Here is a 12,046-nt window from a genome sequence, read left to right on the forward strand (position 1 = left end):
CATGCATAAATATAGTATTTAAAAATCATAAGAAGAATTTTACGTATACGAATGTGTGTTTGTGTATTTAAGATATACACGCACACACCCATATATATATATATATATATATAATATATATATATTATATATATAATATAATTATATATATAGTATATATATTATATTATTTATCTATATATATCATAGTATATATATATATAATATAACATATATAATATATATTATATAATTTAGAGATAGATAGATAGGTAGAGTAAGATAAAAATATAATATATATATATACATATATATATATATATTATAAATATACTATACTATATAATAATATTATATATATATACATACACACACACACACACGCACACATGTACCTTGTGATTTGCTCCTAACCACAGGACATGTTTTCAGATTATTAAAATGTACGCTTCATTACAGTGATGCCGTGGTGGAGGAAGACACTCAAAATCTTCTGAGACTTCCGTCGTTCAACAACTGGGCCTGGGAGGACTGGGAGATTCTCCTCCTCATCCAGCACATGTGAGTAGCACCAGTCACTTTCGTCGTCATATGTAAATGCTCTCTCTCTCTCTCTCTCTCTCTCTCTCTTCTCTCTCTCTCTCTCAGATGTCTGACTCTCAGCTTTGAAGGTATACTGCTCTCTCTCTCTCTCTCTCTCTCAGATGTCTGACTCTCAGCTTTTGAAGGTATACTGCTCTTCTCTCTCTCTCTCTCTCTCTCTCTCTCTCTCTCTCTCAGTGAAATGCCTGACTTCTACCCTCCACTGGAGGTATGCTGTTTTTTTATTCCTCTTCAAAAACATGTATTCCCAAGTACTCAGTTTTATTTCAGCGAGACGCCTTTCGTTAAATTTACAGGTAGGTCATTCGAGCGGAAGGTATCCCGTCACCAAATATGGTTCCTTCACAATTGCTGACGTCAAGTTCAGTGTTTTCGACTCACGAATACCGAAATTTATCGCCATTTCATCATGATGAACGTATATGTGTTGCGTCGTATCCTTACTGTCTACCAGTATTCCCGTCAGACAGCTTATCTCGGGTGATACACTTGGGATAATGTCATAGCAACTGTTACTTTCAGCGCTTATTTGTTTTTAAACGTCAATTATTTATATATATTTTTGTGCATAGTCTTTCGTTGTTATTTCAGCTTGATCATCGTACTTTTACCATCTTTCTCAGCTAGCATTCAGTTTTATAGAACCTCGTGATGACTGATCGTAGGTTGAAATGATTATTTTTCAAATAGTACTGAAAGGTGAAATTTAGCTTTTTTTTCTCGTTTTTTTCCCTTTCCACTAGACGTGAAGATTTCTAAAGGAAGCAAACCAATGTCAGTCTCTATTTTTGACCACCAAATGCCAGGTGACTTCGATCGAAACATCCTATGGATTTGAAAGCAGATTTCCAATGTACTAGAATCACTCAAGTCATGTACATTGTGTGTCTTCCTGTTGCCATTTCCCCTTCAGTCAACGAACACACTTGAATGGTGCAGAAGCCATTTTATCAGAACTGCAAAAGGAAGGAAGTTTTTTTTTTTTTTTTTTGTCCGAGTCCTCCACAACATCCAACTGTTTACAAACTGTTCTCGAACAAATGTTTGTAGGAAAAGTTTCAGGGGCGTGTGTGGGCGAGGCTTCTGGGGGAGTACCAAGCCCATTTCTAAAATGGTTCGTCACTGCGTTCACTTTTTGCGGCCTTTTTTTTATTATTTTATTCGACTCTTGTTGAGTTATTTTAAAGGGGTCGTAGTGTTGATCGATTTGCATATAGAACTGTTTTCTCCATTATTGCAGGGGTTCTTCGTGCAGTAAAGGAACATATTATTATTATTATTATTATTATTGCTGCTGCTGTTTTTGTGTCGTTCATTCTTTGCAATCATAATGCTTTGCATAAACGCTTTTTATTTGTTAGGTCTCTCCATTTAAATAAAAAACATATTTCATTTTCCAAAATATATACTACATTGCATGGCATTATCTGTTGAATATAAAAAAAGTGCAGACTCAAAAATACCGACGTAGGAGGCGGTATTTATTATTACTTCCACCATGCAAACGTCACCTTGCATAGTTGTTAATAGATTAAGTTGGCCATAATGTTAACTGCCGTCTTCACCTTACCCTCCTGAAATGAACCTTTATATCTGGTGATAGAAATCCATTTCTCGATATAATGTGGTTCGTATCCCACAATAAGCTGTAGGTCCCGTTGCTTGGTTCCTAGCCACGTAAAAATATCTAATCCTTCGGGCCAGCCCTAGAAGAGCTGTTAATCAGCTCAGTGGTCTGGTTAAACAAAGATATACTTAACTTTTTCCTGAAATGAACCAAGAATTACCATCCATGATGAATTTGTCTCTTGGAGGTTTGTATTGGTTTGTGATTATCCTCATTTAATAATCGCGCGCTCCCTAGTGTGTGTAAGGTATTCTTGGAGGAGGGAAAGATTCCAGAAGCCGGGAGAAAGGTGGTGAAAGTGAAGTTTGAAAAGAAGACTCCCAAGATGTGGAAAGTGAACTTTCTCCGTTGGAATGAAAAGAGAACAAAAGATAAAATGGAAAAATTTAAAGCAAGTAAAGTCTTTTATGTAAGAATTTGATAAACTTATAATGTACTCAAGTTCTTGTATAATTTACATCGCTTGGTGTAAAATTTACCTGTATTTTCTTTGAAGTGAAAAAGAATGTGTCAAGAGGAAAGACTTTCTTGAGAAGGTTACAGTTATGCCAAAGTTTGCCCATTATAACATCGGAAGTTGGTGTTCGTTCATTGTTTTCTGCCCTTCTTAGGACTCATCTTGAGGGAAAGTTAGTTTTTGCTGGCGTTAATTAAGAGTATTCTCTCTCTCTCTCTCTCTCTCTCTCTCTCTCTCTCTCTCTCTCTCTCTCTCTCTCTCTCTCTCTCTCTCTCAGAGGTGTAGGATGCTCGAACCGGATGAGACGGTCAATATGCGAGCGTTCCTTGAAATCTAACATCCTTTTGTCAACCTAAGCAGTGAATTATATACTTAACTGTTAGTCGACCGTTGTGGGTTGAAGCCATAGATATATTTGAGAGGCAGATTGTCCTCTAAACAAACGTTATTTGAGATGAACGATTTCTCCTCTTTGATTATTAACTTGGCTTTTATACAATAGGACATTTATTCTTCTCTTCCATCCTTAAAGAACCTGTCTTGTCATAAAATCAAGACACCTTTGAGACCAACTTTTACCTTCTGAAGGAGGTAACTGCCCACTCTGGTTTTCAACACTATTTATAAAATATTTGGTAATACTTGATGGTCCATCCATTCAGGCACTCAAATCTAGGTTGATGGGACTTTATAAGACATCTGAAACTGTATTTCCGAGTTGTTTGAAATATTAAAGTCTCTGGTATTGTTGCTTTAAAATTTAACCTTCCAACTAGAATAGATTTCAGAGGAAGATGTAGTACTTCACGTCAAGGTCTCACATTGTGATGAGCTAATTGGCCATTAGTTCTTTCTTGGCATGTTTTGGCTGTGAAGAGTTCATTGTCTTCCTCTTCCCCTTGATTGAAAAAAAAAGCCTTCTGGAAAGGGATTAGGACAAAATTCCTTATTATGGGATTTCTGGAATCTTCCAATACAAGCCTAAATACAACGGTGTTCTTTGTCGTATTCTTCAGAAGTCGTTTTAATGCTGAACGAAAGAGAGAGAGAGAGAGAGAGAGAGAGAGAGAGAGAGAGAGAGAGAGAGAGAGAAGGAAGTCATCATGCTACGTATATATAAGGATAGTGCCGCGTCGCAGGTAATGTTTTGGGGGTGGGGGGAATATTTCCCACAACATTAGAATTCATATTTCCGTAGTTTATGCTTTTTTAAACAAGGGTGCGCTGAATGAAAGAGAAATTTGCATTTAATGATGTGCATGAAATAAAGGTTTACATTTTTACAGACTTGACTGAATATGTTTCTTCATTTTTTTATATTTATCCTCAGACTCGCGTAAGATAGAGTGTAATAGTTAAGAATTGAATGATACACTCCTATCATGGGCACGTCTCCTCGTATTCATTTTTCATTTGATGTAGATGAAAGGTTACATGAAGTAAAACATCAGTTTTACCCATAAAAGTTTCTTGGCAGGCTGCTATTAACTTGAGATGTAATAATAATAATAATATTAATCATCATCATCATCATCATCATAATAGCAATGATGATAATAATTCTCAGTATACATGTTTAGCTTATATTTCACTTCTCTAATTTACAAAGAGAAAATCGTAACACAGAAGATGCAGGTCTTGAGAATTTGTTTTATTAAAAGTCGTAAATAACTCAGTACTTTCACGTCGATTATCGTAGTCCATCTCCCTTAACGCTTTCAGTGATTAAATAAATTCAAGCCACTTTCAAAATACGTTTTTGACAATGCAACCAATTTTTAATTTTCTGTCCATGTGCCCCCAGATCATAAAAACTACTGAGGCTAGAGAGCTGCAAATTACTGTGTTGATCATCCATCTTCCAACCATCAAACATACCAAATTGCAGCCCTCTAGCCTCAGTAGTTTTTATCTTATTTAAGGTTAAAGTTAGCCATAATCGTGCGTCATCTTTATCATCTGCTCTCTGTTTCAGGTATAATGACCTCGGACTCACGACCAAGTTCGGCATCGAAACGGAGGTGCTCCGGAACTTTCTCTGTCGGGTGTACCACTGCTACAACCAGGTTCCTTTCCACAACTTCCAGCACGCGTTCTGCGTCTCCCAGATGGTATTATATATTGTTCTTTTTTCTTTTCTTTTTCTTTTTTATTTATTTGTGTCTTTCGCCAGACTGGAAGAAGTGAAGTAAATTGTATCGGGTATGAAAGAAGTACAAATGATTGTTTGTATCCTACTGATTCCTTCTCTCTCTCTCTCTCTCTCTCTCTCTCTCTCTCTCTCTCCTCTCTCTCTCTCTCTCTCATTTCCATGCTGAGGTTGCCTCTTCTCTCTAACTTGAAGCGCTGGTTCTGTTCTATGCGATTCTAATCGAATATTAATATATATATATTAATATAATATATCTATATATATATATATATATATATATATATATATATATATATATATATATATCTATATACATATATATATGTGTGTGTGTGTGTGTGTGTAAACGGCATGCTGGAAATGACAATGCCTTAATATCCAAAAAGCAGGAGGCCGTTTGCAACGCAGGTATGAATGAAATAGCGTAATTCTGTTGAAAATTTGTGCACAGGAACTTCATCTACCATTCAGCTGTTAAGAGTACGAATGCATAATGCTATATATATATATATATATATATATATATATATATATATATATATATATATATCTTACCTCCCCCTTTTTGTTAAACTACACAAATCATAAACCCTTACCTGTCGTCAATGGTGCCCTCTGTCTGCAACTATGTCGTTAGGTTATTAAGTTTCGTAAGTATAAAAATATACTATTTATTACCCAAAGCAGTTGAATATAAAATAGAACAAAATGATTAACAAGTCATAATGACAGAAAACCCAAATCTGCCCATAAAGGAACCAGTAAGTTAATATTCTACCCTCCTGACTAAGAATTCACTCCCAGACCCAAAATGTCAATAAGTTCATCATATTAGTCAGGTTAGAGATTCCCGTCTCTAAATTAGCCATGGAATAGGACCCATCTGTAATAAAGATAATAATGGATAAAAGATACACTTCACACATCACTCTTTTCAAAGTATTCACGTAAAGAGAGTATTTCACACTTCTCTCTCTTTTTCAAAGGTAACGGTTTTCTAAGTCTTTACAAAATATGTCCTACCTTTACGATGGGGCTTTCTCTCCAGACACTCGGCGTGTACCACCTGACCTCTTAGTGTTCACCGCAAAGAATGTCACTTTCGCAAGTGCCTTGGATTATTAGGCCTGTAGCATCCGTTCAAATGAATGTACATGCCTAACGACAGGGTGAGTGATCTCTCGGTTAAACTGCTTGCGTATTCGAATTCATTTCACTCAAGTAAGCTGCCCCCACAGCTCAGCCTGTCTCCAAGCAAGACATGATATGTGATTTCACTTAACATTACACACTTGTAAGATATATATAATTATATATATCTATATATATATATATTATCTTATTATTAATATATTATATATATATAGTTAAGTATTGTTTATTCAAGACAAAGATACCAAAGAAAGGTGACATGACTTAATGTGATAAGCATAGAAGCATCTCACGAAAATATTCCATATTATCCTCAGCGTGCCTGCAAAAGAAACTGATAAAATGCTTAGACGCGAATAAGGTGGTTTTGAGGAGAGAATGGATTTACATTACACAGGTTAATATTTTCGTTAAGGCATATTGTGCAGCATGCATGCAATTTATGAATCTCCTGTTTGTTTCTGCTGTTGTTGAACAATTACGAGGTTTATACTGTATTTGAAGATCAAACATTAGGAAGAGCGAAAACGTACCACTGAATTTCCTGAAGTACGGTCTTAATTTGCTTATGACAGAAGTTTATATATATAGTAGCGTTCTCCAGGTCTTCTGTTTTTGAAGTTTATGCAAGTGGGTGGCTATGCCAGCAATGTGCGCATTTTTTTATAGCATGAATTTCATATCCAAGTGTTTTGAAAATGAAACTTTAGTAAATTCACATCAATTGGTTGTTGATAAGCCAGTCACAAGGCTGGAAACTCTCAGTCTCTCGAGAGAGTTCACATGGGTAGGATCTATGTTCCACCTCTCCTGAGATATACTTCTTTCAGGAGAGGTGGAATATACATCGTGCCTGCGTGAACTCTCGAAAGAGACTGAGAGTTTCCAGCCCTGTGAGTGGCTTATCAACAGCCAATCAGTAGCGTCGTTAGGGACTGGCTAGACATCAAATGCACGGTTGATGTTAATTTACTATAGTAATGCTTATGATTTTGAGCACTGCAGTTGGCAGTTCAAGTTCAGTATATCCTTGATTGAATAGTCATATACAACGACCCAGCATTTACCCATTTCCTCTTTAAACAGTTATTACTCTCTCGGCAATTATTGCTCCTCCGATGTGTTTACCTGGGCGTTGGACATTTTGAAATGGAATGGCTAAATTTGGGCCACATGTCTGATGCGCGCGCTTACCTGAGAGAAACAGGAAGGGGTTAGTGGGCCGTGAGAGCCCGCAGATAATATCGATTTTTTTGGGGACGCAAGCGATGAGGGGGACTCCCGAATATGGCAGGAAGAAGTCGCCTCCTTTCGAAAGCGATGTCACTTGCGGTGTTGGAGGTCATTCAATTCAATTCGAGCAGTAATGTCGGCAATGATATCCCGGTGTCTTGTAGAGGTTATGTAGGATGTAGTCAGGCGTCTCGAAATGAGACATTTAAATTAAACTCATTTCACGTTTACTGAGGAATCGAACCATGTTTGTGACGTTCATTGCACGTTCGGTTCTGTTAAGTCCACCTTTAAAGTCAGTCAGCAGCATATTATAATCATTTTGGAATTGATGATTCATAACGAAGTTATTTCGAGTTACATCAGTTTGCGCGTGTAATCACTGTTGGGTCTGCAGTCGCCACAAATGTTATCTAATCGTGTCAGACCTGACGTCACTGTGAAAATTAAGTTGAATTAAATGAAGAATGATCCCAGACGTCTATAGAAAAGGAATGGCGTACTTCAGGGAATTCAGTGAATTGTAGTGAAAGGGATCATGTAAAGAAGAAGAAAAGTGAATATCGTTTTTGTAAGTAAAGGGTGAGACGCCTAAGATCATGAAAAGACTGGAATAAAAATGGCTGCTAGATAACTTCATGGGTACTAATTGCTTCATCCTTGACACTGGTTTCCAGTCAGCAAAACTGTTACTGACAGACTTTCATTGATAAGCTCCTAACTGCGGGTTCTTGATCAGCGAACGCACGCATTGAGGTCAGCTCAGGACTTGGGTGGGTGACCAGCAAGAAAAACAAGTTGCATGGCTAGGCGGTGTAGTCGCCCGGATATCCCGTTCTGCAATTTGATTTCATTCATGAGACGTCACAGCGCTTCTTGTCCTTTTTCATTCAGGTTTAACATGAACGTTATACGCATTACAGACAGACTGTTTTTCCGATGCAGAATTAGTTGAGCAATCTCTATTATTGACTGAGTCCTCTTAGCAACTGCAGGAGAATCCCCACTGAAATATGGAGTGTCTTCGTACCAACTGTTTCTTTCAAAAGGTTCCATGTTTTCACGGTTCCATATTTTCAAGGTTCAATATTTTTACGTGTACATTGACTTAGCCGTTTTCATAACATTATATATTGCTCTTAGTCATCCTCCCACCTTGTCTATTTCCTATCGGTATTATTTCATTTATGGATATTATCCTTTATACCGTCCAATCTCTGCCAATTCTCTTACTCCAAGATACTTCTTCCAAATGATAAATTAATTACCAAAGGCAGCTCACAGTTCCTAGTACTCAAGAGATATAGGAGGAGGTCTTCATAAGTAGCACACGCAAGTAGCTGTTATTACCGTTAATTAAACCGTAGTACCAAGGGCAATAAAATGTAACATTTTGCACATATGTTCAGTATCCTGTCAATGATGTAAATCAGTGCGTGGCTGAATTCACATTAGCTGTCACTCACACCGAATTCCCAAAGTCTGGGGCAAGTTTCAGTAATCGTTTTTAAAGGTAACATCGACTCTTTTTCTATTCAGTCTTTGGGCGAGCATGGTGGAATGGGAGGGTGCAGTGGCGGATTTAGAAATCTTTCGTTGGGGGTGGGGGAAGCACTCAGGATTATCATATATAAATTTATATATAAAGCATAAAGCTTGTATGGTACATATGTGTACACACAGTAGTAGTAATCGTTGTTGCTGTTGAAATAATCATTAACTAAGCAAATGCCTGCCTCTAATAATGATTTATTGAAAGAAAACAATCCTCTATTATTCATATCCATGGGGGCACGTGACCAGGTGGCCCCCCCTCTCCCCTTTCCTTAAATCCGCCACTAGAGAGTGGGGTAGGGGGAAGGTTAGTGTGAAGAAGTATTGTCTTCCCTTTAGGCCGTAACACTTCGAGTGAAATTGAAACTAGGGTATCTGCCATTCGCCTGGGCAATTGAACAGGCCCAGTGATGCTTAGCTTGACCGATCGAGAAACCGGCGATGTGGCAAACATCTTGTCGCCTGACATTCATTGAAGAGCTACCATCCACGTACGCATCAAAGCCAGTCGCTCTAACGTCAGTGGTCGGAATAGCCAGCGATATAGGAAACGTGCCGTAGCCGTTTGACTAGAGTAGATGAATTCAAAACCGTTGTCAGCGAGACCTTAGATTAAAGAAGTATATTCCAGGTGTATTTTTATACCGCTCTCTTATAAGGTGCAAAAAGTCTATTAAAATGTCGTTTTATGACATTTTTTAATCGGACGAAAACGGATACAAGGTACATATTAAGTGGTCGGTTTCAAAGTAAAATTACTTCTTATTTCAGCCTTATATATATATATATATATATATATATATATATATATATATATATATATATATATATATATATATATATATATATATATATATATATATATATATATATATATATATATATATATATATATATATATATATATATATATATATCTATATATATATATATATATATATATATATATATATATATATATATATATATATTATATGTTTGATTGTTGTTTATGATACAGTGAGATAGATAATAGCATAATTAAGATATGGAAATTTAATGTGTGTGTATATATATATATATATATATACTATATATATATATATATATATATATATATATATATATATATATATATGTTTGATTGTTGTTTTATGATACAGTAAGATAGATAATAGCATAATTAAGATATGGAGATTTATTGTGTGTATATATATATATATATATATATATATATATATATATATATATATAGATATATATATATATATATATAATAAAATGAAAGTGTTTTTTTGTTTATATAGGGTTGACAGTCTAGACTCAGACCTTAACAGAACAGAGGCAAGCCAAACGGAAAGAGATTCGAGTGGTTAATTCGACAGAGGAGACAAAATCATTGTAGATTTTAAAAATGCCGTTTCTAAGGAAGGTCATAAAATGCGCCTCTCTGATCTTCCAGATGTACGGGATGGTGTGCAAGTGTGACCTGCAGAAGAGGCTGGGTGACCTGGATGTGCTCATCCTCATCACCTCCTGCGTGTGCCATGACCTTGACCATCCGGGCTTCAATAATATCTATCAGGTATAGTACATTTAGTTTCTCTCTCTCTCTCTCTCGCTCTTTTTTTTTCTTTTTTGTGGGGGGCGGGATTGAGCAGACATAAGCAAAATTTACAATTATTCAGCAAGGCCATTATTAGAAACCTCTCACCTTGTTGTCTTCTCAGCGTGTTGCAGCTCTCCTAAGTAATTTTATTTTGGACTTGTTGTTAAATATAGTTTATTCTCTTATTGTATGTTCCAAGTGTCAAACAATTTAAATTTGTTGTGTTTACTCCATTTAGGTTTATGGAGATGCTTTGAACGACATAATGAACATGGTTTGATAACTTTCATTTACGTACTGTTTGTAGTTCTTAAAATAGAATATATTCATAGCATCTTATATAAATATTGTCGGTATTTTCAATGTCATCATCAAGGAAAACCGCATTTATAAATGTAATTTCATCCCAAACGTGCCAACCTGTTGATCTATTGTTATGTCATGTATTTTTTGATGCTCCACCGTGCAGATGTGCACAGTCTTCATTACCATTGTATTTATAACACCTGATGCGAGATTCTGTGGTTTATTATATATATTTTCTTGTAACTTCTGATTTATCAGTCATTGCTTAGAGTTCCCCTTCTTTTGAATGAGGTTTGCAGCACTATTGTTCTTACAATTCGAATGATTATGTGGTTGACAATCAAAATAGGCGAGTGATGATTCATTTCAAAAGGTGAGGATGACCTCCAACAAGGAATGTGAAAGTAGAGCAGATGTATCCTGAAAGAAAAGTTAATGGGACTTGTGTTGAAGGGGATTTTCGCATAATCTCGTCTTCTATGCAGTATTCATCTTCCGTATGTCAATTTAGCAAATGAATACTTTAATGAGGGGATTAATTGACTGTAGTGATCGAACAATTGTATGTGACACAAAGGGGACTCCAAATTATTCACATGAATCAAACAAAAACTTCTTTTAGTTTTCTCCTGAAGATGTAACAGGAAACCCACAAGATTACTGAGTATAACTTGTTTACTTGTAAGTATTTAATAGTATTTTACTTAACACTCGAGTACTTTCAGGTCCTAAGGGCCACAGCTAGGGCCTGGAAGTACTCGAGTGTCAAGTGAAATGCTATGTAAATACTTACAAATAAATAAGGTATAACCAGTAATTTTGTGGGTTTCTTTTTCCATTATTCATATCAATATCATTTGCAAAAGTCTTTATTTCACACTCGGTGAAAGTACGATTATAGCTCATGCTTGTGCTTTTAGGTATTTATTCAGGAAAATGCCTTCAAGATTACTTACAAGATAATAAATGTATTCGTTGGGTTATGAGATAACTTTAGTTTGGTAAAATATGAAGACAGTGATTAGTGCTGATGTGTTTATTTATTTTTCAGATCAATGCCAAAACTGAGTTAGCATTACGGTATAATGACATTTCCCCTCTTGAGAACCACCATTGTTCAGTGGCCTTCACAGTGCTCGAAAGGAACGAATGCAACATTTTTAGGTAAGTCTATGATGAGTTTTGTTTACTAATACTTATTCAAATATACTTGCTCGTATACCCATGCAGTTGTTATGGTGGAAAATTGTACGTGGTCGTTTTGTCTTCAGGGTAAGAACCTTAACCTAGAAATGTCACCCGAGAGACATTAAGTATTTATACTACAAAATACCTCATACGGATTATTTCCATCTACATGAAATGACACAAATCGTTTTCAAAGTTGTCAGAATC

The 12,046-nt window shown here is 36.0% G+C and overlaps 1 protein-coding gene across 8 annotated transcripts in view; it reads left to right on the forward strand.

Moving 5' to 3' along the window:
* The window catches only part of LOC135212547 (high affinity cGMP-specific 3',5'-cyclic phosphodiesterase 9A-like), a 640,308-nt gene that overhangs the window by 620,808 nt on the left and 7,454 nt on the right, over positions 1–12,046 (forward strand). For all 8 annotated transcript variants that reach the window (XM_064246080.1, XM_064246078.1, XM_064246079.1 and 5 more), the window contains 4 exons: positions 439–540; positions 4,642–4,777; positions 10,199–10,321; positions 11,703–11,815. In XM_064246080.1, coding sequence (XP_064102150.1) covers positions 439–540; positions 4,642–4,777; positions 10,199–10,321; positions 11,703–11,815 — 474 coding nt within the window. The remainder of the gene's footprint in view (positions 1–438; positions 541–4,641; positions 4,778–10,198; positions 10,322–11,702; positions 11,816–12,046) is intronic.

The sequence above is a fragment of the Macrobrachium nipponense genome, chromosome 41 (assembly GCF_015104395.2).
Source record: "Macrobrachium nipponense isolate FS-2020 chromosome 41, ASM1510439v2, whole genome shotgun sequence".
Taxonomy (NCBI): domain Eukaryota; kingdom Metazoa; phylum Arthropoda; class Malacostraca; order Decapoda; family Palaemonidae; genus Macrobrachium; species Macrobrachium nipponense.